This window comes from Perna viridis, chromosome 3 (genome assembly GCF_037379345.1).
Source record: "Perna viridis isolate PV_CMFRI_1.1 ecotype Kerala chromosome 3, ASM3737934v1, whole genome shotgun sequence".
Lineage (NCBI taxonomy): Eukaryota > Metazoa > Mollusca > Bivalvia > Mytilida > Mytilidae > Perna > Perna viridis.
The window spans coordinates 9411974-9429302 of NC_142447.1; the positions used below are offsets into that span (position 1 = coordinate 9411974).

The 17329-nt window shown below is 31.7% G+C and overlaps 1 protein-coding gene across 2 annotated transcripts in view; it reads left to right on the top strand.

Moving 5' to 3' along the window:
* The first annotated feature begins 237 nt into the window (after nucleotides 1-237).
* Nucleotides 238-17329, top strand: part of LOC148620939 (uncharacterized) — a 30861-nt gene continuing 13769 nt past the window's right edge. The window contains exons 1-13 of one of the 2 annotated variants that reach the window (XM_088574841.1): nucleotides 238-417; nucleotides 5758-5849; nucleotides 7290-7361; nucleotides 8341-8389; nucleotides 10302-10451; nucleotides 11595-11629; nucleotides 12708-12791; nucleotides 14180-14215; nucleotides 14673-14770; nucleotides 15116-15143; nucleotides 15411-15573; nucleotides 15918-16008; nucleotides 16473-16523. In XM_088574841.1, coding sequence (XP_088430967.1) covers nucleotides 369-417; nucleotides 5758-5849; nucleotides 7290-7361; nucleotides 8341-8389; nucleotides 10302-10451; nucleotides 11595-11629; nucleotides 12708-12791; nucleotides 14180-14215; nucleotides 14673-14770; nucleotides 15116-15143; nucleotides 15411-15573; nucleotides 15918-16008; nucleotides 16473-16523 — 998 coding nt within the window. In that variant the 5' untranslated portion in view covers nucleotides 238-368. Of the gene's footprint in view, nucleotides 418-5757; nucleotides 5850-7274; nucleotides 7362-8340; nucleotides 8390-10301; nucleotides 10452-11594; nucleotides 11630-12707; nucleotides 12792-14179; nucleotides 14216-14672; nucleotides 14771-15115; nucleotides 15144-15410; nucleotides 15574-15917; nucleotides 16009-16472; nucleotides 16524-17329 lie in introns of both variants that reach the window. The other variant, XM_088574840.1, reaches the window with a different exon arrangement.

Below are 17329 nucleotides of genomic sequence, written 5' to 3' on the forward strand. Positions count from 1 at the left end.
GAACTTTTTTTCTCTTGATGTATTCTATTATTTCCATATTTTTTTAATTGTTCGATGGGAAAAAATATTGCCTTTCTTTTACCATAGACCAAGGATTTATCTATATTTAACTCCTTGCATAGACCTGCTTTTTAATCATAGGTGTATGACTATATACCAAGACCTCGAAATACCCCACGCAGGTGCCCCTATATTGTATTTGTTTATTTCGCGCAATTTCTCAACCTTTCTCGTTTCCAATCACGTGTTCGTGACACATGCTGACTGCAACATGGCGGTTATTTCTTGAATGACTCTAAAATTTTAGAAAACATTTTTCTCCTTGAAAGTCCCTTTGAATATTGTCATCAGAAATTCAATTTTCAAACATGCCAATATCGAGGGAAGAAGCTTATGAACTATTAGAACTTCCTGTCGGTAAGTGTTTCAAGTGGGGGGAGATGCTTCTTTTGTATGTGTATTGCTCAATATGTCAGTGATGAGATCGGAAACTATAGAAACGCAAAATTGATTAAGTGTATTTCCATGAGAAAACGTTGTGTATGTGAATTTTCCGAACAATTTAATTCACTACCCTGACACGGCCTGAGTTATTATACTCGGCGTCACATAAATAATATACTGTTAAAATTTGAATAAAAATATTTTATACGACTTTATTGACACCTACCGTCGTTTAAATTGTCTTAAATGACTTGCTCATTCGTTTAGCCAAACGGCTTCTCCCTAAACAAGTCGCTTATTAGCTTAAATCATGCGTAACAAATCCTTACGGGAAAATCCCATACTAATATCCGCCATGTTGGTTTCTACGGGACGATTTGTTTACAAACGAAGTTCGTAAGTTCCTGTTGAACTCCGGTGACAATCGTCTACTTGATCAACTTCTCGGTATTGTACATTGTTTGCGTAAAATAAATCCGAGATATCTGAAATAACGCCCAAATGCATTCTGGGTTCTTCGGTTTTTGGACAAACCATTTAAACGTAAACAACATCTCCTAGCAACCCGATCACTGTAAACATAGCCGACTTTTTACTATGTAAATATTGGCACCGAGAATTAAAATCTGACCGGAATTTAACGATTCAATGTTTAGGGAGAAGCCGTTTGGCTAAATGAATGAGCAAGTCATTTAAGACAATTTAAACGATGGTAGGTGTCAATTAAGTCGTAGAAAATATTTTTATTCAAATTTTAACAGTATGTTATTTATGTGACGCCAAGTATAGTCTTTTATATTACATTCTGAAACTTCATATCATTACGCAGACAGTGACAGTCAATGTTACTGTTATATACATTACAGTGAGTGCTACTGTGTTGTCTGTTGAATTGAAATGAACACAACATAGGAAATCAAAGACTTAAAAGTAGAATATATGTGTACATGTAACAGAAGCTCTGTAAAGCTTTTTTTCCACATTATTAATAATAACTTAAATGGATAAGCATATATACACATGTGTGCAATTGCAAGGTTCTCTTGAACTGTTTGAGTATGGTGGGCTGCCAAGTAAACAACTTAACAAGTAATAATATAATCTTTTGATTTTTTAATTTTGCATTTTTGAATTGATAATTACTATAGTAATTATAAATAAAACCCTTTGGGTATATCGATTGTTGTACCAACAATTTGATACGAGTGACAGATTTGTAAAAAGTCTTGTGACCCTTTTTGTTTCTGATAGTTTTAATAAGTGAACAGCTTTTCCAGAAATAAAAGAAACTATTTACAGGTCCCAAGCCATCTAGATAATGTTAACATAATAATTGCAAAGTACAAGCCCTTAATCAGGACTGCGGACATTGTCAGTAATAATTTTAAGTTACAAAACTGTGTCCAAACGAGGACAAGACAGTGACCTCAGCTGGCCGTTTTCGACTGCTAAAAATGCTTCTACTTAACTCTTGAGACATTTCTTATTTGAAGAATGAAGAATGTGAAGACACAGAAACGGCTACTAGATCAGTGATAGGGATTACCGTGTGATTATGTGCCATAGTCACATTTCCACTTAAAATGGTGCATTGAGTGACTAATGTGCCATGTCATGTGTGCGCATTCAGTTTTCATCATTGATGATGGAGTATTGTCCACTACTTGTGGCAGTTAAAAAGGCATGAACATGGCTTTTAACAAGGTTTTTATTTGCTACATGTGGATGTTTCAATCGCCATGTTTTTGAGGGGATTTAAGGACCGGGAATGAAATGGTTCTTTGTTGGGATTGCATATTCTTCATCATCTGTGCTTTTGAAAGAAAGAACAATTAATATTGTATTTTTAAAGAATTTGAATAACACAATAATATCAGAAAAGTACATTGTATGTACTGGAGGTCCCATTTGAAATTGAAAATTGCCACCAAAGTTTTTTGTTAAAGCTTGACCCAAATCAAAACAAGTTATCTTTTGGAACAAAAGAAGATATTAATGTTTGTAATCAAAATCAAACTGCCATTGTTGTAGAAACTAACTTGCTTACTGAACATGATTCTGAACCCTCCTATTGAAAATATTGATGATGGTGGAGTCATGTCATCCAGTCCTAAAGCCCCACCAAAACATTTCAAATTTCTATAAATGGACAAAATCTAATTGTAACTAAACAAACAAAATGAAATGCAGTATTAGGCTCACACCTAAACAACTTGGGGTTCTGTGATTGTGTGGACTATGATAAAGCACTAGACAACATATTAAGTATAAAAATTCAAACAGAAAAGGAAAGTGATCTGATGTGACAATTGATTGACATACGATACAGTTATATACAATACTGAATAGCAAACATTTTAACTCTTAATGAACAATTAATCTGCAGTGTAAATTAAAGTTTGTTTATGCTGAATTGTACATTTAGTCTGCAACATTTATGCATAGCTGGTCATAGTTGCCATTCCAAATTTTGTCCCGCTTTTTTTTAGGATGACCCATTGAAATGAAGGGTAAGGGACCATATTCCCATTGGCAAAATTTTAATCTCAATCACTGCTAGACTTGCTGTCACTGTTGGCAACGCAAGTAATGATGTTGATAGCAGAACACAGATAATAAAAACAAAATATATGTGAAAATTTGGCAAAATTTAGCAATCCTTTAATATACATGTACATGTATATAAAAGTGTACCACACAACTCAAGTTTGGGTCCTGTGTTCTTCAACATTTCTTGAACAACATCTTTCACTTTGTTAAATAAATGTGTTATATAATTAATATGCAGATAACAATGCATTGTCACAGGCAAGACTGAACCTCGACAGATTAGATGAGTCTTTGGAAAAGGAAAACAAAATTTTGATTGATTAGTTCAGACCTGGATTGAATTCAAATTTTTTTCCATTAGCTAAGACCAAAGTTTTTTAATTTATTGGTTTACAGATCCCCTGACCTGATTTTTCCAGTTAGGCAAAAAAAATAATAGTTTTAATTTCTGTTTTCCAATTATTAGCTCACCGGGCCTTTGGCCAGGTGAGCTATTGCCATCACTTGGCGTCCATCGTCATCGTTGTCATCCGTTAACAATTTTTAAAAAATCTGCACTGAAACCATTAAGTGGAATTATATGAAACTTCACATATGTTCCTCATTGTATCTTGCACAAAAGTTGTGTTTAGATTTTTGATCCTTCAAAAAACATGGCCGCCGTTATTAAAAAATAGAACATAGGGTTCAGATTATAGTTTTTCACATATATCTCCAAAACGTTAGGTTTAGCCAAATTCTGTCAAGGTAAAAGTGTTCAGCTTGATGAGATCTATCAGTGGTCAAATTTTCATTTTAATCTATCTAGGTCTCACTAACCACTTCCGGGTCAAATGGCCACCCCCCTATGTAGTACCAAAAACACACTGAACCTAGACATATGCATTGTAAGTGCATTATTTGTGTGTATTATGATTAAAAGTAGTCAAAATAAAGCTGAGAATGTGTACTTTAAAATCATATATGTAATTAACTACAAAAGTGTATGAATATTGTTTACATGTGTGAGTAATTTGCCTCCATGCTGTCAGTTAGCAGAACAGGTAAAAATGTGGATTTTCAGTATTATTTATTCAAGTAAATTTTGTGAAGAATTTCTACTATGATCGTACCATTAGCATAATGATTTTTGAAGCCTTATTTTCCAAGCTTCGCAACGGTATGCAGCTTTAAGATGTCATTTGTCCTGGGAATTCACAGTGAGACTTTGAAAATTACTTTTTTAACATGTAAAGTAATGGAAACGTTAGAAGTGGTTAGTGAGACCATAAATTAAATTATGGCATATTTCAGAGAAATGCATAATTTGAGGAAAATTGCCTTTCCTGGTCATTATTTCCATTTTCCCATAAAATCAGTATAGTGATATTGGTAATCTGGCTATATTTTAAGAGGTGCATTGTGCAAGGTATTTTAAAAAACAACATAGCAACAAGATTTTTATCAGTAACAGTGACTCATAACTTGACATCATCCATGAAATACACAATGTCACTGCTTGGGATATTCAAAGTACTCAAATAGTCACACAGCACAGACTAAGAATCACACAGTAATGAAATAGGTATGATATAAATTGTTGAAATCTGTTCTTTTTTCATAATGATAAATGATATTTACTATTACAACTTCTTGAATTATCATAGGTATCAATTTGGTGTGACAAGTTAGTTAAAATTGTAATTTTTTAGTAATTTAGGGAAAATATCACTGAGGGGCATGATATAAAAATGACCATTTCTTTGTAGTCCTAAGTCTGATTTTGATAGTTTTGGTCTTATTAGACTCACAATACCACAAGCTTTCATAAAATGTAAATAAAGAAAAACATAAAAACTCACAAAATGTTTTTAAGGTCTCACTAACCACTTCCGGGTCAAATGGCCACCCCCCTATGTAGTACCAAAAACACACTGAACCTAGACATATGCATTGTAAGTGCATTATTTGTGTGTATTATGATTAAAAGTAGTCAAAATAAAGCTGAGAATGTGTACTTTAAAATCATATATGTAATTAACTACAAAAGTGTATGAATATTGTTTACATGTGTGAGTAATTTGCCTCCATGCTGTCAGTTAGCAGAACAGGTAAAAATGTGGATTTTCAGTATTATTTATTCAAGTAAATTTTGTGAAGAATTTCTACTATGATCGTACCATTAGCATAATGATTTTTGAAGCCTTATTTTCCAAGCTTCGCAACGGTATGCAGCTTTAAGATGTCATTTGTCCTGGGAATTCACAGTGAGACTTTGAAAATTACTTTTTTAACATGTAAAGTAATGGAAACGTTAGAAGTGGTTAGTGAGACCCTAGCTATTTAGGAGTTATTTCCCTTTTTGACATTTTTTTGCTATTTTTAATGTTATTTCTTTCAAAAATCTTCTCCTGTGGAACCCTTTAATATACATGTTCATGTATATTTAAGGATTGCTGAATTTTGCCAAATTCTTACATGTATTTTGTTTTTGTTATCTGTCCTGCTATCGACATCATTACTTGCGTCACCAACAATGACAGCAGGTCTAGTAGCCATTATACTCTGTTTGTCCATTTGTCTGTTGAACCCCTAGAAGTACATTTGTAGTTACAATAAAAAATCCTCATGTTCACATTCACCCGTTCACTGAAATTTTAGTTCTTTTGCGTCCATTCCCAATTTTGTTGTAATTTCTTTCTGTATGGTTTTGTATTACATTGTACATAGGAAGTTGACTTTGTAAATACAAGCCGGACTAGATTACATTACTTGATTTTTTAGGTACGGACCCAGATTCCATCAGGACAAGTTATAAACGTTTAGCTACTAAATGGCATCCAGACAAAAATAACAACAATTCTCAAGCACTGAAAGTAAGCAAACCCTTTTTAAAATACAATGTCTGTAACTAACTTAATAACTTAGTTACAGCAGAGATGTAATTGTCAGTAGTATTTCAAGTAGCAGGTAGACTAATGAAAATTTTGTAAGAGTTCACACATTTTTGAAAATAGAGTAGCAGTTAAAAAAAGAGCTAGTAGCCGTGAAATTTTGCCGATTGATGGCTTCTATTGACATCCCTGAACAGTGATATTATTATTTGCCTTCAATTACCTCCCAAATAAGGCTGTTTCCCCAGATGAAGTGAGAATTCTTCACTATTAAGTTTCTCGTTCATACCCTTCTGACAATAGACTTCACATTTCATTGTAATAGTTACTATTTTGTTTTATGTTAAAAAACAAACTTGCTAAACTGTTTAAGGAGGTAGACCTAGGGTAAGGGACATAGCTCTTGAAATCAGTGATACGTTTGTAACATATTAAATTCACCACAGCCTATCAAGCTTTCAATTGAAACAGAATGAAATTAGTCCAAGTTACTTTGATGCTTACATAAGATTGACGTAAAATGCAGAATACAAACGTTCCAATGATTTCTAAGAGTTGTGCCCCTTACCCTCGGTCTGCCACCTCGAAACTGTATTTTTTATAGGGATAAAACAACATTGTTATGACTATATTTATTTCATGTTATCTGTATTTGATGTATTAGTGCTGAAAAAGAAATTAAAACATTAATCAGTGTATATTTGCTATTTCTTGATATTAGTGCCTTTATTTAGCTAGTGAATTCAAAAATTCATAGAGGCATCCTGATGACACAGATTTCTCTGGCAAAAACCTGATTTACATTTGGACAGGTTTAAAAAAAATTGGGAAAAAGTTAAAATGGAACAAAATTTGGATGATATTTAATTATGGAGTACAGTTTGTACTGCAGAAATCAATTTGAATAATATTGATTGACATTCAGACTATACATTAAGAAAAAACAGTTCTAAGTAATATGGGAAATGCAAATGTATGATTATAGTTTTATTCTAAATCATGTAATCTTTTAAATATTGTTCATGCTACAATTTTCACAATATTCATGAAGCCCCAGTGCTAACAGCACTTTGATTATGTGAATTGAATTTCCTGAAAGCATGGACCTGTTAAAACCACATTTGGTTCTGTGAGAAGGGAAAATAACATCTAAACAAATGTCCAGTACAAAAGCTGAATATTGTATCACATTCTAATATTTTGTATATACATGTAGTTGTATCTCTAATTTGAATACATTTGTAGGTGGAGAAATAGAAAGCAAAGTAAAATCAAAAGTAATACATGTATGTGTCCAAGAAAGATAGTACTTTTTCTCTTTGAAATCGCAATTTTCCTTTTTTTTTACTGTATGTGTTCTTCCGATTGTTTTTTAGGCTGAGTAAAATAATGTCTGAAGGTGTAAAGTTTTTATTTTTGCAGAAGTTCCAGCAAATAAGTACAGCTTACAGGAGGTTAACAACAAATGATGATCGTTTACAGAACTTAAGCAAGGTATTAACACAGACCTGCATTGAAATCAGTTATTCTTATTCCTTTGTGATTAGGTTTTCTATAGACTATATAGAATACATGTTGTAGATCAACATCATTTCAATTCTAAAAAAACAAAAATTTGAATGATCAGGCATGGGTTTCATTATAAATATAATTGTTTTTAAGCTATCTGATTAGTCCTAGCTTGTGTTGAGAATGGTTTTGAGAATTTTGTTTATGAATTTGGCCTTGGTTAACTAGTTTTCCCAATACACATTGGATGACACTTCATTTTGAGGAAACATTTTATAAGTACTGTATCATTCAAGACAGTGAACAAATATTGTTATTTTTATTTATAATTGATTGCTGAGGCAGGGGGCATATGTGTTGTTTCAAGGCATCTTATTTTTTTTATTTATAATTGATTGCTGAGGCAGGGGCATATGTGTTGTTTCAAGGCATCTTATTTTTTTTATTTATAATTGATTGCTGAGGCAGGGGGCATATGTGTTGTTTCAAGGCATCTTATTTTTTTTTTTATTTATGATTGTTTGCTGAGGCAGGGGGCATATGTGTTGTTTCAAGGCATCTTATTATTTTCATTTATGATTGATTGCTGAGGCAGGGGGCATATGTGTTTTTTCAAGGCATCTTGTTATTTTTATTTATGATTGCTAAGGCAGGGGGCATATGTGTTGTTTCAAGGCATCTTATTTTTTTATTTATGATTGATTGCTGAGGCAGGGGGCATATGTGTTGTTTCAAGGCATCTTATTTTTTTTTTATTTATGATTGATTGCTGAGGCAGGGGGCATATGTGTTGTTTCAAGGCATCTTATTATTTTCATTTATGATTGATTGCTGAGGCAGGGGGCATATGTGTTTTTTTCAAGGCATCTTGTTATTTTTATTTATGATTGCTAAGGCAGGGGCATATGTGTTGTTTCAAGGCATCTTGTTATTTCAGCTAACTTCATATTTATCTTTTATTTAGGAACAGTCTTTAACATTATTTAAAGAAGTTTTGTTAATAAAGTCATTAAGTAAGTATAGTGTTAAGTTTATTTTACTCTATGTACATTGATGGGTGTTGTTAATGTAAGTTTTCTAATATTTCATTGAAATTTCAACCATTTCCTTCATTTATGTCCATGTTAAAGCCAGAGATTCAGCTACATTCCTAGAAGTTTGTACTTTCTTATTTGAGTTTTCAGCTTAAAATCATAATAATAAATACTTCAATTCTCGTAAAAAAACATGTCGTGAATAACAAAAACTCAGCACACCTTCAACTTTGATCAAATTTTGAGTGGGAGATCACTTGCTTTAGAACTTTTGAAGGTTAACACCTATATTTTTGATACATGTTTCCATTTTGCTATTCATTATTGTTGATAAGATTTTTTTCAATTATTCAATGGAGTAAATGCTAAAAATAAGACTTAAAGCACAAGGGAAATCAAGGGATCAAGGATTCGACCTGTAATAAAAAAGAACATAATCCAAGAATAATGACTTGACCAAGAAAATTGACATACACAACATAGAACATGAAATAAGCAAAATAACCCTAGCATACATGTAGAAACAGAAGAAAACTGGGACCAGGTCACCTGAATGGTAAGTCTCTGCTTAAAAAAATCCCAGCTCTTACCAAGTGTGTTACATTTTGTAATTGAAGAATTCTGTTTTTAGCTCAACTAGCTGAAGGCCATGTGAGCTATTGCCAATGTCCTAGCTAGGGCAAAATAGAGGGCGTTGTGTCCCGCCCCTATCACATCAGTGTCCTCTGCCCTATTGAGTACCCCCTTAGTGCTTAATTACTATTATCTGAATATCCCTTTAAGATTACACTTTTGTTAATGAATTACCCCAAGCCAATAAAGAAGTGTCACCTTCATTGACTAGATCCTGTTATAATCAACCTGCAGGTAAACCTCAGGTAATTATTGGTGATCAATTAGCTGATCAGGGTTATTGATGGTGATTGACAACTAGAAAATAGATCCCTATTGGATCTTATCACCATTTGATGGATAGTCAATCATTGGTAAATAACCTATTTCTACTGCACAATTAATTTCACAAATATTTTAACAGGTCTAAGTAATGTAGTACCACAAGTGTAAACAATTGTAATTTGCACGTTTATTCAAAATGTATTACCTCCCTTATAATTTCAAAATTTTCTGTATCTTCAAGAGTACAGGAGATTTTCCAAAAATTGTGATTGCAATAGTTGTAGGAAATAATATTTCTCTTAATTAAATATGATTTTGAAATTTAATTGGAGCAATAAGGAAATATTAGTTACATTTCATGTCACATTTTACCTCATTGTATGTCATAAATGTAAAGAATCACCAGCCCTTGATCAACAATTTCAGTGGTTGTCTTCAGCAAACATCTTGAAAACCAGTGTATAAGCCAGTAATTTGAAACCTTTAGTCACTTAAGTGTTATCCCCTTTTGCATGCATCAAAACTTAACCCCTGTAATAACATTTTAAACAGCACTGCTTCAAATGAGGACATTTATACATTTTGATCTACTGTGTATGATTAAGTGGTCCTGTTTACTATATACATGTTCTTGTACAAAAAAAAAAACGTCATTTCTGAAGATGGTTTGTCAATGACAAAAATGACAAGGGCTAGCTAAATCTCTGTTGAAAACTATAATAGATAGAAAGAAACTTTCAATTGATGAAATGATCCTTATGATATGTCCTACCAAAGTCTTCTTTGAGTCAAAATTGTCAACCAACTTCTTGCCCTTGAAAGGCAAAAATTGAAGCATGCAAGCGATTCAGGTTCTTGGAAGCCTCTTGTTTTCCTTCAGTTAGTTAAATATTCACTCGTATATATGAATGATGTCACTTGTCATTCAGACCTTGTGGGTTTCATAAACTATATTGAACAATATTTTATTATATATTTTTGTGCTAAATTTCAGATTCTTATAATGGTACATCATATGATTCATCAGATGATGATGACGATGACGACGACGATGATGATGACAATGATGATTTTGATGATGAAAGATATGCTAGTCTTTTTCCCGATAAATTTAAATTAAATCAATTGAAAAAAGCAAAATCTGGTAATTATCTGTTTAGGCATGAAACAAAAGTGAAATGTTAAACAAAAATTAAGAAATAAGTTGTAATCACATTTAATAATAATATTTTGTTCCCCCAATCAATGAGTTGGTCCTTTTGTTAGAAGTTTGAATTTCATCACAATTAGCTAATCTCCCCATAGATGAATTGATTTCAAATGTGGTATGTGGCTTAATATAGATGGGGCATACATTTCTGTCCTGATATCAACTTCCTATTTAATGGCACTTTACCATTTTTGGGTTTTTGATCCTTCAGGATCAAAATAACTAGTTTCTGGTTCACCACTGGAACTTTGTTCCCTACTATTTCTGAACACTACACAAAACTATAGTCCAAATGTAACTCCTTTCATATCATTCAATACCTCTTTAATATCCACCAGTAAACATGTTTATGACAATTATTCACCTCAATAATGTTCTATTATTTCTGCAAATAAAATTAAGGTCTTCAAATCAACTGAATATTTTAGGAACTCCTTTTGCCCATGAAAGCTGTTTTAGTAATAAATTTACATTATAGTTCTTGCTGAAATTTGTCAAGAAGTATTAAATGTTGGGCATGTTCCATTTAACACACTAATTAGTAAAATCTCTGTTCTATCATTAATATTTCCCAATTAATAAACAGGAAGTGAATACTTCAATAGCAGTGATTTTAACCAAGTAAAATTGGCGGGAAAATTCATATTGGTGAAATGTATCTATTAATTTTTAAAATCTTATGTTCATCAAGTAAATTATTTTCTTAGCTGATTATACTACATTGTATTACAGTGTAGGATTGATACACTGTTAGTGTATAGATATTTACAGTGAGGGTGATCAAGGGAACCAAGATTCAAGCTGAAATAAAAAAATATATTCCTATGATGAAGACTAAACATGGAAAACAGGCACACACAAATTTAAAATAAACTAGCACATTTGTTAATAAGACTGCTGAAGCAAATAAAAGAATTTGGTACTATTCAATGTCACCTGAAATTTACTTAGTTATTAAGATACTCTTTTCAACGTGTTAAAACAAGGTAGTTGATTTACTGTTTTGATTAAATTAAAATGAAGATAAATTTAAGTTGACAGCTAATATTATCACTTAATTATCTAATATATTTTCAGGTTTAACAAATAGTAATAAACATTTAACAGTTGAAGTAAGTACAAGTAACATAGTATTATAAGTTCAGATTTTCAGATAGTGGACATTACTAAAAATGTCATATAGGGGTCATACAGAAGTTTTAAGCAGATATCTCCGAAATTGTTAGGTATAGCCAAATTCTTTCAAATAGTCCATATGATAAGGTCTACAAAAATCTGCTTTGGTTCAAAGATGTCTTGTGTCTGCTTAATAGAGTTATTGCCTATGAAAGGCAAAAAAAAAAAGATTTTTTTTTTTAAAGTTCATAGCCAATATTTTGAAAACTATAAGATAGATAGGAAGAAACTTGGAATTGCTGAAATGATCCTTATGATAAGGCCTTCAAAAGTTTGCAATGATGTTGGAAGACTTTTGTAAGAGTAGTTGCCCTTGAAAGGTGAAAAATTATGTTTTTAGCAGTTTTCAGCCAATATTTTGGAAACTGTAATACTGTGAAATTTCTATTGTTTGTGGTACCAATTTTCATAGGTTTGGTGAACCAAGTAATTAGTTACAAATGAAAAGAAGTTTTTCATTCATTTGTTTGATGGAGTTGTCAAATTCATGAATGTTACTGTAAGAATCCACTAACTGATAATTTTTTCCGAAACCATGAAAATTGGTACCTGCGAATAAAAGTATCTTCGCAATAGATAGAAAGAAACTTTCAGTTGATGAAATGATCCTTATGTTATGTCCTACCTTCATGTAAGTCTTCTTTTGAATCAAAATTGTCTGCCCAACTCCTTGTTAGTTTTTGCACTTGAAAGGAAAAAAATGAACCAGCTGAGCAAATCGGGCTCCTTGGAGCCTAATGTATCAATTATATGTTAATGATAAGCAGCTGATGACAGAAAATCATGACGGATTCATTGACCCCTTGGCTAAGAATTTTCCTTCACAATATCTGGTGAAACTAAATTGTAAATAAAATGATTGCAATCAATCCAATTGCTAGTTGCTGACTCTTATAGCTATATTTTCAATATCATAAAAGCAGTATAGTGCAAGGGCCTAAAGATTCAAATTGTTTTTATTACTAACTTGTAAAGCACCACTTCGAATTCTAAGTGAGTCTCACATTTTTTCAGCAAATAAATAAAAATGCAGAAGAATTGATAACTGAAGAAGAAAAGGAAAAAAGAAGAGCAGAAAAGCGTAGAGCAAAGAAAAAGGTAACTTGTACTGTTTAATTGTGTAGAAAAAGTCATGCTGAGGAATATCTTAAAAAGGGAAACTAGAGGCTCTAGATAACCTCAATCACACAACTGGTTTGATATGCTACATTCAGTTTCTTGTAAAAGTGGCAATGTTTTTTCTTGGAAAAAATTCCCAATGGTCATTTTGATACCATAAGGTACAACCATACCAACTTTCATTTAATTGCGTACATTAGTTTTTGAGAAGAAGATTTTTAAAGTCAAAACATCACAAATAACAACAACAACAAAAATGTCCATAATGGATAATAACTCCAATATGGGTCAACATATTTTCACCGAAATTTGACCTCTGCTAGATCTCGTCATACTGAGCACTTTAACCTCAATGTCAGTATTTCGTGAAACCTAATGGATTTGGGGATATGTGCAAAAAACTGCTGTCTGATCCCTATGTTCTATTTTATTGATAGCAGCCATGTTTTTTCACAAATGAAAAATCAAAATGGTTTAGTTTGTGCTGGATACTCAAAGAAACAATCACACCAACTTTCTTTGAATTCTATACAGTAAGTTTCATCCGAATCCATTCAGTAGTTTCAGGGGAAAAGATGTTTGAAAAATAGTTCACGACAACAATGGACACCAAGTGATGACATAAGCTCACCTGACTCAAGGCCAGGTGAGATGAAAAATGGCACTTGAACATGATACAGTGCCATGTCTTACCTTTGCCCTTTTACTAGTAATATTTTTAGACAACTCAGAGTTGTCGTATAAAGGGACGAATTAAGCTATTTGTTTGTCAATAATTTGATTGTTTATTTCTCATCGGGGCAAGGCAAATCCTAAATTTTGACTTTTTTTCAGTTAGAAATAAAATTATTAGGATTGTTTTTGTTTTTTTTAAGTTATGCTCATATTAACAACTGTGGGGCAGTACACACTTGTTCATTAACTGCTTCACGGTTCATAAAACATGAACTGACCCAAAGTTGGTCATTTTGCAGAACCTGGTCAAAAACTAAAAATCATCCTTAATTTCACATCAGTCCTGTTGAAACTAAAGAATGTCATAATATTAAATTGATACTAGTGAAGTTATATGTCTGAGTACATTTCATAATTTATGTATAATATCTCAGAAGTTTGATAACAGGATGATTTGTTTCTGATTTTTTTCTGACTGATGATCACTGCTGATGGCATTATAGAAACTCTATCACATAGAAACTGAAAGACATCAAATGCTACAGTTACGCTGCTACCTATTCAAATGTCCAGCTCTCTGGCCAGTTTTAATGTATGTGATATATTTAACAACTTATAATTGTATCTAAGAAAATGAAACCAACAGTTGGAAGTAATTTAACTAATAATGAGCCAGTTTTCTTGCATTACAGAGAAGAAGAGAGAAAAAGAAACAAGAAAAAGTGGAAGCTAGTATTAATTTCTTATCTTACCAAATATTTCGTAGTAATTAAACTGGATTACCTATCCCTGCCTTGGTAAAAATAAACACTATATATGTTGGCTTCTATTGATTCATTTCTCCTTTCACAAATAAATAGTGAAAAGGACTTAGGTTTGACTTTGATAAAAGTTAATTACATGATGCACCAATAGAGGCTATACTCCTCATGATTTTGAAGACAAAGGCCAAAGTCACCATTACTAAAAATGGCATTACATTTAAAAACATATGATATAAGTACTTTTTATAAATTTATGAATGAGACAGTCAAGTTTATACACCAAAAAAGATATTTAATCAAATGAGTAACAAGATTCTTTTCTGTCTGTCTGTTTACCTTAAACAAACATTATAAAGAATATTACTGAGAAACTTGATTATATAGGATTAATCTTGTCAATGTTTTTCTTCTCTTTTTTTAGGATGAAAAAGTATCACAGAATACACAAAAAATAAAATTAAAGGATACTATAGAAATAAATGAGAAAAGTAATAAATCCAGTAAAAAGGTGGAAAAAAAGTAAGTATTGTATATTTTGTACTTTTAAAATAAAATACTGATTTGATAAAGGTTTTTTACTTGTAAAATTATTGATAGATCTGTAAGAGCTTAGATAACAAGAAAATTAGGAAGTTTGTAAATATTCTGCATTACACTGATCAGTTGATATTAAGTGTTGAATAGTAGAGAAGTTCTTATCATAGTAGTATTTAGGGTTAAAATATATTTTGTTTTAGAGCCTGTCGACATTAAGATAAATATATTTAATTTCTCGTCTTTCGACAAATAGTAATATTAAACCGTGAAATATACTGATCTTTCTTGTTCTGATCATACATAAAAGGTACTTATGTTGTTTTTCAGAGATTCTGATTCATCTTCAGATGGAGCTGTAAGTTTATTTTTACGTGTTTTTTTAAGGGTTACCATTGCCCAGAATGTAGGATAGTTATGATAGAAATATAAAAACAAAACAAATTGTAGTTATATTGACAAGAATATATAAGATATGATATGAAGTCATCTACAAAACAGTTGAAAGTGTCTGAGTGTACATCCATTTTCATTAACACAATAGGATGTAAATACATGATTTGTATATTGCATAACAAATCTGTTTTTCTATAGTTAAAATACCGTTCTGTATTTGCCTATTCAGGATTTTGATCAGAATTCAGCATTTTTTACTAAAGTTAAAAACAAAAAGAAAAACAAACAAACCTCATCAGATGGACCAAAAGACAGACGAGGAGGGGGAGATAACTCTGAAGAGGATCAAGATGACCTTGACCCTGTGGTTTTACGAAGTAGACAGTTAGCCAGTAAGTACAACTCATTATGAAACTTAAAGCCATTTTTATGGGATGATAACCACTTAAAAAGTGAAGAGAAAAACTGAAAAGCTGTATTATACATGGTTTGTAATTGTTTTTTCAATAAATGGAGAAAAAAAATCAGATCTCAAAGCTGACTTAAGATGAAAAGAATCTTCTTTGCAATGCTAAACTATATATGAGGATTGGCCAAGTTCAGTGTTTTTAAACTATGGATATTCTTTTGAGTATCCATATTAAGAAGGTATTGGTGTAAATGTTTGATGTACAAATAATGACTCTTCGCAGTTAATGGTTCTGTAATTACATTGAAGCAAAATTCATTATTTCAGTTAAAGGCAATGAAATGGCACAACAAGGTCACTATACTGCAGCTATAGAACTTTTTTCTGAAGCTATAAAATTAGACCCTAGAGATTTTAGGTAAGCTGTAAAAAATCTAGGCCTATTGCATGAATAAATCAGAAAATAGCTTGAGCTTGTAAGTGCAATATTTATGTTTTGAGTAGTAATTTTTCAGAATTTTTGAATATCCATACAATAACCTTGTCATTGTATAGCAAAGCTTAAAATATTATTTAAAATGTTTTTTTGTTATCAAAGACATCACAACTGGTGTCATCAGTTGTAGATTTGAAAAATATGAATGAACATGTATTGCTCTGAAAAAAAAACAAAACAAAAAAAAAAAAAAAACGAGAATCATAAATAGAACATTGCTTAGCAAAAAACCTGTTCGTACCTGATGGCAATGAGGGAAATTTTTGACTCTTTGAAAGATTTCATCTTTTAAACATAGACAGGTTGTTTTTGATAGTAGCCTGTCTATTATTGAAGCTTTATTTCATTCCTTTTCATGGCTCACTGGTCACATATTTTTATTTCAGATTTTTTGGAAATAGATCTTATTGTTATGATAGAACTCAACAGTATGAAAGGTAAACTTTCGTTTATTCATAAGACTATTTCAGAAATTTCTAAGAATCTTCCTTATATAATCAGTAAATGAAAAATGAATCATGTATTTTTTTTTATCCAAGCTCCATTGGAGAGGGGGTATCTTTCTGTACCTGTGCTCATCATTTTTGTCAAAAATTGTTCGTAATAAAATTTTCAGCTTCTGTAAATCACAGGCTGTTGATATTTTGTACAAAGTTTCATATTGGTGTACAGAATTGTAGAATGAGTTTTCGTATTTGTGTAACACTTGCTTTCTGTTTGCCCCTCCCCCAAAATTTTTAATTACAGCTTACTGATATATAGTACTAAGCTTCTTATAGGGGTGTTGTATCATAGGATGCTTTTTTGTACTCAATTGACATCTACCATATTTTCTGGACTATAAGTCCATGTGGAGTATAAGTCAAATTGCCTACTTTTGACTAAAATCTACGAAAAAACATAGATAAGTCGAATTTGCTAGATAAGTCGAGGGTCAGATGTATGCATTTGTATCGTAGGTGTCAGTGGAGATCCGAGTTGAGCAGTTTAATTTTCACTGCATATTATTTCAGCGATGTTACTTTGTATAGTAATTTTTAATTAAATTGATATTTGTATGTTTGTTAAAGTGTACTTTGTCTGCTAGTTCAATTATTTTTATTGAATTGCATGTCAATTGCCCTGAAGCCTTAGATTATCATGTGCATGAAATTGTGAACATGTCAAGCATTGGCACTCGTGTGTAAAATTAGGGGAAATTAGTTTGATAAATAGGTCATAATTACTAGCAGTAATTAATAGA